This window comes from Lissotriton helveticus, chromosome 5_1 (assembly GCF_964261635.1).
Source record: "Lissotriton helveticus chromosome 5_1, aLisHel1.1, whole genome shotgun sequence".
NCBI classification, from domain to species: Eukaryota; Metazoa; Chordata; class Amphibia; order Caudata; family Salamandridae; genus Lissotriton; species Lissotriton helveticus.
In genome coordinates, this window is record NC_136065.1 from 1,836,107,877 (window position 1) to 1,836,123,142 (window position 15,266).

General features: G+C 43.4%; 1 protein-coding gene across 1 annotated transcript in view; it reads left to right on the top strand.

Annotated features, from left to right (window-relative positions):
- Positions 1–15,266, top strand: part of SAMD14 (sterile alpha motif domain containing 14) — a 294,092-nt gene that overhangs the window by 225,264 nt on the left and 53,562 nt on the right. The window contains exons 4-5 of the mRNA XM_078645242.1: positions 5,606–5,870; positions 7,706–7,793. Of these exons, the coding sequence (XP_078501368.1) occupies positions 5,606–5,870; positions 7,706–7,793 (353 nt within the window). The remainder of the gene's footprint in view (positions 1–5,605; positions 5,871–7,705; positions 7,794–15,266) is intronic.

Consider the following 15,266-nt stretch of genomic DNA (forward strand, 5'->3'; position numbering starts at 1 on the left):
GGGGAAGTTGAAAAATCTTTTTATAAATACTTGTTATTCATTTGTTAAGTATCTCCGAGTCCTTTCCGTACATCGCAGTGCTAGCATATGATAAAGTTGGCAGTGCTTTGGTGGATATAGTCGACAAGAGCGGCCTTATTGATGGTCCCCCCAACTTCTTTGCCAAAGACCTAAAGGCGAATGTTAAGGTCCCCGCTCTCTGTGTCATTTAATTTTTCTGGTCACAAAGGAATAACTTATCATCCATGTAGTATGCCAAGTACTTTCTCCAGTAATCTACCTTCCAGACAGATGTTATGTTGTGGGGCTAGTCAGTTTGAAATGAGCATTGTTTTTGTTTTAGACAAATTAAGTTCCAACTTGTTTGTGGACAGAAATCCAGAAAGTTCGTGTAATAGCCTAGTCAGCCCAACCTTAGTTAGACTCAAGAGAACAATGTCGTCTGCATAGGCAAGGTGGGAAAGTTGTAACTTGTCTAGGTACGGAGAATGTGAATTGGTTCTGTCGAGCTTTCCAGATAGGTCTGATATGAATAAGTTAAATAGATGTTTCAGGCCAATGGTAGTATACACTTTTCCTGAAATTCTTGCACCGTCTCCAAGTTTCACTTAAACCCAACTATCTGCTCCGCTTTGTATATTCCATTTTCTTTTTTGTGAGGGACTTAATTGCTTCACACATTTTAGGTCTGCACTGTATCACTACTGTAACAGTAGTCCGTCTATGCCATCTAATTGTAGCAGGGTGTACAAGGATGCTGTATACCAATTATCCATGTAATACTCTACAGCAAAGGATGCGTTTACAAATACCAGTAATTACATACAGATCCAGCCTTGACATCTTAATAATAAGGAATTATAACGAATTCATAAAGTGCATGACTACCCTATCAGGGTTTCCCAGTGCTGTCTTTCAACTTGTTGCAAATTAGAGGATTCAATTATTGGCCAAGCTAAAACTTCAGGTCTTCAACTCATTATACATTGTGGCTGAAGCGTGTTCTGCAGTCTGCTGGGGTGCACAGAAAGCAATCCACTTGCATTGTTTGCCATCCTTGATCAATGGATTTGGACAACCACAGCATGATGAGGTATTTAGGTTCTTCTCTTTTCCTGGTTACACTTTGATCTATTCTTTTGTTCTGTAATTAAATTATTAATTCTGTGTGGTGAGCCGTTACCACCCAATGGACTATTAAATAGACCATGTATCAAGTATCACCCATGCCTTACAGAGGTTGGCAGTCATACTATAATATACCATGATATCTACATCAGCGTCCTTAATAGTCTTCTGTGCGCTCAGACTGTATTCTTATGTGTTAGAAATATAATGTAATACTTGATCATTTGAATGAGGATTTCTTATTTCTTGATTCATAGCATCCTCTTGTTTCTGTAGTGTCCTGAATAATTATTTCAACAAAGAGATGTAGACAGGTGATCTTGATAGTAATAGTTCACTCCAGATAAAAGTTCCATCCACCGATCCACCTACAAGAGTTCCACATCAACTGACCACATAACATTCTACACCCGACATAGCAACCTAAGAGAATGCTACACAGTTCCAAGCATCAATGATCCATATTCCACCCCTCAAGATACCACACATCCCCTTTCTACAACAAAACACCATCTCAAACCCAAATTATCACAAATATATAAACAGATCAACTCATTTGTAAATAATAAAATATTTGCGTCTTCTAGGACCCTGCGGCTCCTATATCCTCTCTGTGGTTCTCTTCTTGTTTATTTTTTTTAATTGAAAATACTTGTGTACAAAGGAAAATACGAGCAGCACATGGCGAGGCAAATAAAATAACATGAAGCAGAAATAAATCATAAATTAACAGTACCAGATATAATGTAAATGATCAGGGTACAGATCATAAAACAAGCACATGGATACATATGACGTCAGAGGAATTTACACATCCACATCCAAATAGGACAAAACTGCACCCCAAATTTGCTCCCCTAATCTCTTTTTCCGACTGCCTTTCAAAGCATATAAACTATGCTCAATATTGAACATGACAAAGAACCTCACCCGCCAGGTTGTTTCATACAGGAGTTCTTTACACTTTCCTTATCCATGTGTAACCTTCGAAGCTCTATTCAAATTCAAAACACAATAGTCTTCTGTCTTCACTGCAGTGTTCAATACCTCGATAACCCTTAGAGTTCTGCTGTATTGTAATATTGTTCACAAGTGACAGGATCCCTGACCATCTTTAAGCATAGTAAAACTACATAAGGGATAGGGGATTAATAAGCTCAAGAGGCAGAATTTTGATGATCTATTCCAAGAATTTGTTCATTAACAGGAGTTTGAATTTTTTCTTGAAGGAGGTCGTGGAAGGAGTCAGTCTTGTTTCAGGGGGGAGAGAGTTCCAGATTTTGGTGGAGATGCCAGAGAAAGCTCTGTTGTAGATTGTCTTCCTGTTGAAACATTGTGGCTTTAGCAGAAAGGTGCTGGAGCTTCTAGAGGATCTAGACAGCTCAAACTTGTTGGCGAGATAACTTGGGGTGTTGAAATGCAGAGCTTTGTGCATCATACAAGCATTTTTTTGTTGAGTTCTTTCTTCATAAGAGAGCCCGTTGAGGGTTTTCAGGTCAGGGGAGATGTGATTGAACCTTTTTAACCCTGCAATGACTCTTGCCACCGAGTTGAGTGAGCCACATTGAAGGGCTGTTGTGGCTCTAGGCAGGCCTGAGAGAGTAGCCCTTACATATTCCAGTCTAGAGATCATGAGTGCTTGTACGGCTGTCTTGAAGTCATTTTGAGGGAGGAAAGGTTTTAGTTTTCGTAGTATGCTCATTTGTAGGTTTACTCCTTTTGTGGTGACACTAATATGCTCCTGCATATTAAGGTTTTTGTCAAGCAAGGATTATTCCTAACAATCTTGCTGACTCAATGATTTGTGGGGTGCAATTGAATGCTGTAAACTGCTTCATCCAATCGCTTGTAGAGTGATCTAGTTGGGTGGGGCGATTAGGAGGAATTCAGTTTTTTTAGTGTTAAGTTTGAAGTGGTTGCATGAGAGCCAATTTTGGGTATTTTGAAGAATAGGATTGAGGGATCAGATGTCTTACGAGGATGAGTTTTTCAAGTACAATTGGATGTCATCCGCGTAAAGATTATAGTGAATGTTGAATGCCCTTAGCATTTCTGTTAGTGGTTCCATGAATAGGTTGAAGATAGTGAGGGAAAGAGAGGAGCCTTGTGGGACCCCAAGTGTGAATGGCGCAGTGTTAGAAAGGGATTGATTGACCTTGACTTTTTGCATTCTGTTTTGCAGAAATGAAGTGAACCAATTTAAGACATACCCTGATATTCCCATCCTGTGCTCTTGTAAATTGAGTAAGTAATCATGCTTTACCGAGTCAAAGGCCGAAGAGAGGTCCAAAAGGATTAGCAGGCACGATTAGTTTCGATCCAGAATTTTTAGAGCATCGTCCACTATATGTGTCACTGCTGATTCAGAGCTGTGCCCAGAGCGGAAACCAGATTGGTGCCAGTCAAAGAGGCAGAATTGGTCGCAGTGGTTACAAAGTTGGACATGGACACATTTTTCAAGAACCTTAAACAGCATTGGGACGTTGGAAATGGGGCAAAAATTGTTAAGGTTGGTTGGATCAGCCATCAGTTTTTTTAAAATAGGGGTGACCTATCCGGCTGTTAGGCAGTCCGGTATTTAACCCTGAAGTAGTGAATCATTTACAATCCTAATCCAGAATGGGAGATTAGACATTTTGATATCATTGAAGAGAGTAGAGGGAAGGGGATCCCTAAAGTGATTTGAGGGTTTCAAGTCTGTAAGCATTTTGAGAATAGTGTTATACTCAATTGTTTCTAACGAAATCCAGGAGGCATTGTTTTTCAGGATGCATTCCAGAAGGTGAGTGAGATCACTTATACCAGTAGGGGAGATCCTGGTGTTTAGTGATTGATGACATTGAGGTCGTGAAGTCTGAAGGTCAGTTTTCAGGTTTTTAGTCTTTTTCAGCAAGAAGGAGGCAAATTCTTCACTGTTTGGCAGTAGACTTGGTCCATTTGGGGCGAGATTGGGTAGGCCCTTAGATTGCTGCTTGACCAGATCAAATAGTTTTTTAGGGCGATTTTTGGCTTGATCCAGTTGGTTACTGAAGAATTGAGCTTTGGCATTTATGATGCTTTTGTGATATGTATTTATGAGAGGTCTTAGCTTTGTGAGATGTTCCAGAGTTGAAGAGGCTCTCCACTTTCGCTCAGCTAATCTGAGGTTGCGTCTTTCAGTATTGAGGCGAATCATTGTACCATGGTTGCGAGTCTTTTGTGGGTAGCGTTTTAGTTGTAAGGGTGCAGGTGAATCAAGAATATTCTTCATGGTTCTGGTATAGTGGTCTGTGAGCTCTGGTACATCTACCATATTTTCAGGGGGTAATAGGATGTTATCACTGAGTGATGTCAGTTCCATGAGATCGATGTTTCTCTTGTTTCTTTTCCAAATTTTCGGTTTGAGTACTTGTGTGGTGGTTGTTCTCGAAGTCATTGTGATGTGGAAGCTGACCTGATGATGGTCAGACCAATCACAAGGTAATGTAGATTCCAATTGGGTAGGGTTATCTTTTGCGATGATAAGATCCAGGATCCCCCCCTTGCCATTGACTTTCAATGAGCCCATAAGATATGTTTACCAAAACACAACGTGATAGTACTATCCTTTCAAAGACAGGAGGTGCTGGTACTTTGAGGACAATAGTAAGAAAATGGTTGAATAGGATATATATATGGGGCAGTTCATAATTTGTGCCAGTGGCTGTAGGTGAGAGGCACCCACGATCATTTTTGGGCCTGGGACTTGCTTTTCATGATCACCTTTGGTCCAAGAACAATGAAGTGAAAGGCAGAAGAGGGAGAAAGCAAAAGGAAGAGCTAGATAAGAGTGACAAAGGGAAAAAGGGAAAAAGCAGGGATGATGAACGAAAGAGGTGTAAGGTGAAATCAAGAATAGGCAGTTTTGGTATCCGGCAACCCCGTCAGCCAGCAGCTCTGGCAGTCAGCTCCTAAAAATCTGTGAGGCTTGTACTTATTATTTTGTTTGTACAAAATAAGCCCTTGTTAGAAATTATGCCTTTTAAAAGTGCACAGCATAGGTAACAACATTTTTGTCATTTACTACACAGACTGTGAATGTAAACCATAAAAGATCAATAATTCCCACCATACACAACAGCATCATTGTTATTTTTGACACAGGTCGTAAATATAAAAAGAGGTCAGGTTTGTCCCAGCTAATTCTCGTTCTATTGTAGTGTTGGGTAATCATGAGGGAAGTTTCCATTGAGAGTTTAATGCGAGTATCGCTGAGGGTGCAAGGTAAAGAATAAGGATTCCTTAGGGGTTCAAAGGTTGTACCTCAAACATCCTCCTAACTCCCAATGACTCTCTCCATCAATAATCACCCTTCATCTGGCCTTGTATTAAGTTTAATCTATAATGGGGTCTCAACAATTTTCATTCATCCACCATAAGTTCTCAGTACTCAGACCCATGGGTGACTCATACCTATTGTATACTCATCATGATATCTCCTCTCTCTTCTGCTCTTCAGACGTCATCCTCCAATGCCTCCTCACCCTTCATCCGCAACACAGCCTTCTCTTTTGATACCTCTGTTGTCAAGCGGACATTGGAGGAGGAGGAGCTGCCTTCATCCCCACTGACCCGGTACCGAACTCTGACTAACGATTCCTCTCAGGAGGCCCTGTTGTCTGCGTCCACCGACTCTCCACCCAAGTCTTGCCACAGCTCCGACAGTTCCCCAATCTACACCCGCCGCGACCGTAGAGAACGCCTGGCAGAGCGGCACAGTGAAGGTAAGCGGAGCTTTGCTCAGAGGATTAAAGCGTAAAGCGTCTTCTAAGGTCTAGTGGGAGAACAGTGGCATCTGGCTCCTAACTAGGAGTGAATTGTGAGTGCGGTTCAGAAGGTTCGTCATAATTTTGAGTTAGATGTGTGTGTTGTACGATTCACTCTAGTGGAAGAATACTCAGTGCGGGCCTGATGTAAGAACCATAAGAGCGCCAACGGTGGGAGTGGTGTAAGAGTGTTGGCTCTAAGGCAGAGTTCTCCAAAGTCGGTCCTGGAGGGCCGCATCCATGCAAGATTTTTAGCATATTCCCACTTGGATCAATGTAGTTATCTGAAAAAGATGGCATGGGTCCTGCCCTCCAGGACCTACTTTGGCGAACCCTGCCCTAAGGGATGGTGTAAAGGCACTAACTCTATATTGATTCACTGGGGGTTGGGATATCTCTGCTGTATAGATTAATTGTGCTGCCTTGGAGAACTGTCTGAGGCTGTTGCTCTGGGTAGAAATGTGCGACAGACACCCTGTCCATTAGCCCTCTGGAAACAACTAACTTGAGAGGATTTACTGAGCCCTTCTTCGGTCTGGGGTAGCGCAGTGGTGCTCTGGAGCTGCAAAAGCTGAGCACAAGCACAACCTCCTCGCTTCCGCCACAGGAGCTAAACAGGGCTTCTGCATTGAGCATAAGCCTATAACGAGTAAAGCTTTTAAGGCCTCTTAATAATAGATATATGTACAGATGTCTTGAAGGTTTTGAAGGGAACCATATACAACCCATAGAATACTAGACGGCTACACAGCTGCAACCCGACAGTAAGGGGAGAATGCTGGACAGCACTGGCTACAAGATGCACAAAAGAAACCAGACCTTTTTCTTAGTCACACTGTGAAAATCCCATTGCCTGCTCAAGGAACGTATGAGGGTGCAGCAGAAACGTCCTTGCATGTGCTGTAGAAAGTTCCATACTTCACTTGACTCAGCAGCTTCTAGCACATTTCACAAACAGTCTGCCAGATGCAGATGAGGGTAAACCTGAGATCTAGTCCCTCCCTTCCTCTGGGGCGGATGGGCAGTGCCAAGTGGTCAACAATTAGATAGACTCCTCAACAATTTAAGTGGTTGGATGTTCCCTTCAAGTTCTTCCTCCATCCGCTTGCAGGCCTTTGCCTCCTGGTACATACATGACAGTAATGCAGGAGAGGAGATGGGTTGGCAGCGGGCTCTTTTAGACCTTTCAACAATAACATTCCCACAAGCCCCTGCTGTAACTCCCCCTCCCCCTCAGGAGCACACTCAGCACCAGTGAGACAGCCTGTCTCTTTTTACGAGGAAAGGAAATGGAAGGAGAAGAAAGAGTAAAAAATTAAAATGCAAATTAAAATGCAAAAATGACTGTATGAATATGCAAGAATGCAAAGCTGCTCCTAGGGAACTCATTACAATAGGATCAGAGTGTGGTAATGGCATTACAAGGCCCTCGAGTTGTTTAAACATTTGTATTCCCGTAGGAATACGTGAAGATCAGCAGTGATTCTCGCTCCCACACACGCACATGCACACACACACACACACACACACACGCACCCACGCGCACACACACTCTCACTCTCTCTCCCTCTTCCTTGGAGGCAGATTTGTTAATTCTTCGAACACTGTAGGGGGTGGTTCAGTTGTGCAGGATTGACTCTCACCAGGACTCATGAGGGTTGCTTGTGGAACATAACATGGATGTTGATGGTGTAAAGCATTCCTTGTGACTTTTGGTGTGGGACTCTCTGGGCTGGGTGCAGTTATGTATACCTGACTTCTGACATCAAGGCTCTCCAATATCTGTGTTTCAGACGACAGCAGAGACACAAGCCCGCCGGATCCCTGTAGCCCCACCATGGGGCTTGACAAGAAGACCCGACGGAAGTTCTTGGATTTGGGGTAAGGCTAGAGAAGGTAGTAGTGATCCAGCGCTACTCCAAAAAAAAAATTCTGAAACCATATCACTTGTCCCTGAAACACCAGAACATACATTCACTCACCAGTGGGGCCCATATCACTGTGAGCTACGTACACACAATCTTCTACCACACTCTAGGGATCAGTGAATTATTAATGGAGAGCTGCTGTATCATAGCGAAATGTCTAAATTTAAAATTAAATGTTTATACTATTTACATCTGCAGTTTCAGAGAGTTTACCATGGTTTTATCATCATTGGAAAATACACATCTAGACATATCGCCATATGGGTTGATGGGTCTGCTAGTAAAAAATTAGGCGTAGGAAAACTCAAGACCAGCTTTAATTCTCCATTTGTCTAATTTTATTAAAGCAAATTTAACATGTCTAAAAGTTTCTTCTCTTTTATTTTTTTATTTAATCTTCAAATGACATTGAAACGAAAGCTTAGTTCAAACAATTAATTTCATTTATTTTAGAAAATCTCAGAAATAACGTTAACATTTTAAGTTCAGAACGCGAGTATTAGCAAAAGACAGATAGTTCCCAAAGTCAATTCTCCTAATTCCCTAACTAAAATCCCTCACTAAAGTACCATTCCTGCAAAGAAAAATCATAAAACAGAAAGAATCTTACATCACAGGAACATCAGCAATCCAGCAGCATCTCTGGTAGAAATCAAGAAGACGTTTTTTACTCGGTAAAACCAGCACTTTTTATACCTTTTTCACTAGCTCTATCAATCTAAAAGAGTAACTTTTAGAGAAAAGTCTGGTCCTCCTTGGTCGGTTTGGGGGTGGATGAGCATAACCTCATCATCACATTATACATTTTCTTCCTGTCAGGGTTTTTTTTAATGCCCCCATTGTCTTTCATAGTCAGGCCTAGTCGAGTTTCCTTAATTTGCAACTTCAAGTAAAGTTCTCACGTTCAGAACCATTGCTCTCATCACTTGGCAGCCATCTAAACTTCCAGGCCACAGCAGCCTTGAACCGCCTTCCGTACAGGCCCAAGCAGCTCGCATTCTTTCTCATCTCTTCTGCTGCGCATGCGCTCTGCCTTTGGCTGTCACAGTAAACCAGTGACTCCATTTTGTCACAGGCCTTTCGAGTCAGAATGGGAACTATCATAGAAACAAACACAAATAAACGTTATTTTTAAGAAAAATAGCCTTTCTGTTTACCTCCCCCTTACTAAGGTTTTCCCTATTAGTAATTACTTAGCAAATAAGCGACACTTATGCGAAATATAATCACTTAGGTCCAATCTTCTGGCCACAAATACATAGACAAAAGCACATTTATGCTTCATTCCATTATATCAATGCAGCATATTAATACAGGACGCGACAAAATTACACATAGTTAGTTAGTTATAATTGCAACATAAGCATTGATGAATTCCCACGTGTATGTGTATGTCCAAGTTTTTATTCTAGGTTGATTAGTCTCATGCACCACTCCATTAGTTCAGATTACATGTTATCGAAGTGTGATTTCACAAGGGGTACACAACATTTCCACCTTGCTCCATCAGTAGCAGGCTCCAGTCCCTGAGTCCTTGCTCACTGCTGTAGAAGGATTCTCTCTGAGAGGGGGAGGGAAGCTCATCGCAAGATTCAGACTCATTATGTAAATGTGAACAGATCAGTAGTTACACACTCATGAGTACAAAACCACTTTTAGAATTAGCAAATGTTTGTTTAGCACTCAATAAATAATTTGCTCTCACAAAAGTTTGCGTTGATTTATGTAAATCTACTGACCTGGGAGTAGGGTGGGAGTGGGCATCCAAGGGCTAGAATGCCCTATAAGTGTGTGCCCTTACACAATCTTAGATGATTGTGGTCAGCGGTATAGCATGGGCGGGGGCACGGGGGCAGTTGCCACAGGCACAAAATTCCTCAGGGGTGCAAAATGTTAAAAGAACAAAAATGTGTATTAGTAGAAATGAGGAAGTGCTTAATGTCCACGGGTTAGGGGGCGCATTACTTGCCTTGCCCCGGGCGCTGGTAACCCACGCTACGCCGCTGATTGTGGGTATTAAAAAAATCTCCCAAGCCACATCCCACCGTGTTAAAGGTTAGAACTCCTGGCAAAAGTAACAGTACATCTCCTTCCAGTGTAAGTAGGAGATTCTATCACCACCGAATCTGGTGGAGGTGGAGTGGAGGGAATTTCACTACAGGAAAAATATTTTCTCATTAGTGTTAAGAAAAAACTAATGAGCAAGTGCTCCCTGATTTTCCCATGAGTAATAATTGTATACTTGTTCATGGGAAAACGGAATCCACAAAAGCTTTCAAGGAGTGGAAACCAACTGTTTCTGTGGGAGCGTTTGCTAATGCCTGAAAGACCTGCAGTTGCAGATTTATAACTCTCCATAACAATCATGACCTCTATATCCGACCAACTCCTGAAACATTCTGGGCCTAATTACGATGTCCGCCCGACAACATATCGGTCTGGAACCGCCCGACCTTAGGTCAGCGGTTCCAACTGACTCATTTGGATGCAACCCCTCATAGTGCGGTCGGAAACATCCATTCTGCAATTAAAGCTTGTGCGGTGGCAAGAAATGGCCTGCAGCACAAGCTTCCATTGTCGAATGGAGGTTTGCAAACATCCCTGCACCGTGTGGCACGTACCTTACGGTGCCTGCCACACCCTGCAGGGATGTTGAGGGGGCCCCACAGGCGCCCCCTGCGGAGGGCCAGGCTGGAAAAGGTCCCTGGTAGGGGCCCCCAAAGAAATTTTCTGACAGCCTTTTCATGTCGGAAAGGCTGACATGAAATGGCTGTCGGAAACTGCCATCATAATCCCGACGGCAGAGCAGAGCCTGGCTCTGCCGTCATTAGGGGAAAATGGTGTATTCTGGCGTACCGACTGGCTCCTTGAGCCCGCCGGAAGCACCGCAGATGGTCCCCCTGCCAGATGCCTCCGACCGCTGCATCATAATGCGGCGGTTGGACCGCAGGGGCAGATGTCGAACGGACCACAACCGACTGTTGGTCGGTTGCAGTCCTTCTAACATCTTAATCAGCCCCTCTGTCTCCTATTCCTTTGTCACATTAAAAAAAAAAACATTATCCCCATGTTACATTACCCCACAATTGTGTTACAGTATGGGGGATTAAATCCCACACACGGGGTGGGCAGTGTAAGACATGTTCAGCCTTGAAAGTTTGTCAAACCCCACCTAGTAGTTTGTGGCCATTCGCAAACTTGTCTTGGTCCCTTTCCCAGCCTGAAATTGGTTCTAGATTTGCTCCCTGAAAGGGCTGGCATACACCCCTTAGATGAATCAGGAGTGGGCTGTAATACTGCAAAACCTTAATTTGGTGCTGGTGAGGGTAGGCGGGGGGTGGGGGGTAATGAGCCAATGCGTGGAGGTGGTGACTCCCCAATTTGGAATTGTACTGCATGTACACTGCTGCATTGGTGAAACAATAACACAAATAAAAAAAAGGAAATTGCATGATGTTCCCAAGAGCATGCCTGGAAATCTACGGCTTTCCAGGAGAACTTTTTGAAAACGATGTGTATGTGTACTTCTGGAAAGCTTTGTGTTAAAAAGTCATAAATCAGCACCTATGCATGGGGTAACTCAGTGGGTGCAGACTTCTGAGGATTTTGTAACGCAGGTCCCATCATTCACACGACGATAAGCAGGTACACATAATCTATATAATGAAATAGTGTTTATGAACATTCTGGCTTGCATACTCACAGCCATGACTCCGTGTTTTAGAGTTGCTGTGTATGGGATATCTTCAGCAGTTGAGGGAAACAAGGGCCTAGTGGCCACAATGAGTCTCTCACCTTGAAAGTATATTTAGTTGGCAAGGCAGTTCGGTCTCTACGGGGCATATTTACAAGGAGCTAACATCACCAGAAAGGCACTTTTTGCGGCGTTCTAGTGGTGTGAAGTCCTTCACCTTATTTACAAGGTGCCTTAACACCGCCTTGTAAATAATGCCGCTATTCCCGCAGCACTTAGGGTTGCAGTGGGTGTTCCGCTCCAACACCCATTGCTTTTTGACGCAGCCCCATGTTTACAAGGTATGGGGCAGCTCCAAAAATGCGACCAGGAAATACATGGTCTTAAGCAGGAGATACAAGGAGAAATTTTTGATATCTCTTCATATTTTGCTCTTTCCACGTGTGCAGCACACATGGATAGAGCAAATCACCTGTTAACAATGTTTATGTGCACTAAGGTGTCCCTTCCTGCACATAAACAATCGCCCCTACAGCACAGGCGTCTAGTAAAATTGCGCTAGGGTGCCTGCGCTGGCGCTAAGCAGCTTCTTTAGTGGCACAGCTAGGGGAAACGCAGGGGTGCACCGTATTTTAGTAAATATGGCGCATCCCAGTATATGCGGAGGCGTTGGAAAGACAAGTCCTACCGCCCACTCTTCGCGAGGCGGTTATAATTCTACTCCCCAAACCAGGTAAGGACCTGACGCAATGCGGCTCCTACAGGCCCCTTTCACTATTGAATCTTGATTACAAAATTCTTGCCAAGATTCTTGCCTGTCGACTCTCCCTGTTAATGGAATTCATCATCTCCCCTGCGCAACCTGGTTTTATTCCGCATCGCTCTACAGCGTTCAATTTGCGTACCTTATTTTCTACCCTCCATAGGATAAACCCTGAGGTGCCTGCAGCGGCCATCCTATTGATACTGAAAAGGTATTTGATTCATTGGAATGGCTTTTTTTTTTATCAATCATGCATCGAATGGGGATGCTGATTGGCTTTGTTGCCACCACGGCACTCATATATAGGCGCCCCACGGCTCGGCTCAGACTAAACGGTACATTATCTGAACCCTTCACACTATCACAAGGCACGAGGCAGGGTTCCCCACTTTCGCCATTGTTGTTTATCTTGGCAATGGACCCCCAAATCCGTCATTTCCAAGAAAACACCTCCACAGAGGCCTTCAATTTAACACAGGCCCCTAACTAGTGCGCTATAAGCCAATGATACGATTCTATATGTTAGAAACCTGCAAACGAACTTAGATCCCCTTATTGGTGAAATACTTTGGTCTGTACTCTGGCATAGGCATCAACTGGCACAAGTCTGTAATTTTCTCCCTCACAGACAGTACACAATGGAACTCGAATTCCCACTAGAGTGGTGCACAGAATCTGTAAAATATTTGGGTATACACATACACCTCGACACTGAGCAGATCATGCGCCTTAATTACGGCCAGGCAATAAACGCTTTGGAGACGCAGATTGACAAATGGCTCAAACTGCCACTCTCCATAGCTGCATGGGTGGCTCTTATCAAAATGATCATACTCCCTAAGTTTTAATATTTATTCAATAATATTCCAATTCCCCTTCCAAACTGTTTTGTTGCGACGCTCCGTTCCCATTTGATATGTTTGATATGGAGTGATAAACGGGCCCGGGTCCGAGGGCAGGTCATGACTCTTCCCTATGACAGAGGGGGATATGGAGTACCCAATCTACAACTATACTATCTAGTGCAGCTACGCACAGATGTGGTATCATCCAGATGCCTGGATTCCTTATCTACGTCCAGAGTCTGATCTAGTCCTCCCTGAGACACTAGCCACTAGTTTGCCCAAGGGCCTCTCCAGAGATCCCAAGGACATCCAAACGGTCGCCACTACCTGCTGGGCATGGGAGAAACTCAGATGAATTACTACCACACCTCTTCTTTACACTAAATCCCTTCCCCTCCCAAATTCAAGATGGCTGCCAATTACGGGTGAGAGACTTATACAACGCACATGCGCCAAATTCAACATATTAAAAATTGGCGATCTGTTTCCAAATGGCCATGCATTCGATGCAGACGACATGTCTCGATTCCTTGTCGCAACATTCATGGACAAATTTGTACTATTGCTCATTCGCTCAGTGCTGAGTGCTGTCTTCCCCGACTTTCCTCTTGAACCCCTATCGTTCACCCCGCTATCACTGGTCATCAAGAGCAATAGGGGCGTCCACCTAATCTCCAAACTATATAAGGCTTGTGCAGCTATCATCCCACTCAATGATGACAGGGTTCGTAAGGATTGGGAGAATGATCTGGGTAATCAGATAACGGATGAACAATAAGCGGGTCCGCTTCCACACTTAAGGGTTGGATGAATAGCTTGTCCTCTTGCACCACGAGAAAGTGAAATAAACGCGACCACAATTCCCTCCGCCTCTAGACCCAGAGACATATGGGGCGCTTTTCGAACCTACCTTGCATCATTAGAGCAAGACCCTCCCACTCAGCAGGAACAGGGTATAGTTCCCACCGGGATAGGATAGATGGACCTCATTATCACCTCTGTCACCTCTATTATTTATCATTTGCTAGAGGATATCATAATAAACCGTCTCTGTGTAATTTGGGCAATTGTATAAATATGAGGGTCTAACCTCCACGTATTATAAGATACTGTGTATCGGACAGTACTGATTGTTGTGTTCCTGGAACAGGCCATATGTAACGTATATGATCATCTCCATTACTCCTAATAAATGACTGTATTCATGCATATATAGCCCTACGCTTTGTTTTAAAATGCTAAATAAAGTTAAAAAAAATAATAATATATATATATATATATATATATGGCGCATCACTGCTTTTTTAAACTGACGGAGCACGGCTTTACAAAATTAGGCGTAACCCTGCATTCTGCCAGTTTCTTGTACATATGCCTCTACATTTCTTAGCTAACCTGTGGAAAGGATCTAACAGATATGGCACTATTTCTGTTACCTGCATGTACCATCACAAGATGAAATACAATTGTTCTTGACTTTTTTCCTAAAGGCTTTTGAAACTGTTGTTTTCTTGTATCTCTGTTTGCTGGACGGTGAAGGAGGCAGTCCTCTCAATTCCGATTTCTTGTTCCTCACATCACCTCTATGTTTCCACTTATGTTTGACTCGACCTGTTTCAGAGACACATTTGCAGCATGTAAGCCTTTATCTGGTGAGTGTCCATTCGTGCCGGCTTTGCAGGTTTTGGACATTAGCCCTCGGTTTTGGGGACGAGGACTCATTTTGTTTTCGTTAGCTCTTGACACAGAGCAGGAGAAAGAAAGAAAAGGGAGTAAGAAGAAGGAAGATAAAGATAGGAAAAAAGTGACAATAGGAGAAAATATAGATGAAAAAGGACCCCCGAGTGTGAGATAAAGACAGGCAATGTAAAGTGGTGAGAGAAAGAGGCACGAGGTGGAATCAAAACTATTTGCCTTGGTATTCAGCACTCCCACATTCAGCTGAGCCCGCCACGGGCTGCTAAGGAATATGTGGGATACCTTATTTGTTTTAGAAAATGAAGCAGTGGCTTTTCTTGATGGTCTGCCCTGCTATAGTTCCCATGTCGAGCTGTAAGCTGTCCAGCTTGTTGTTTGCCGCTGGCTGCCTCTGCGGTGGGGGATATATGGATGTATTGACTTTCT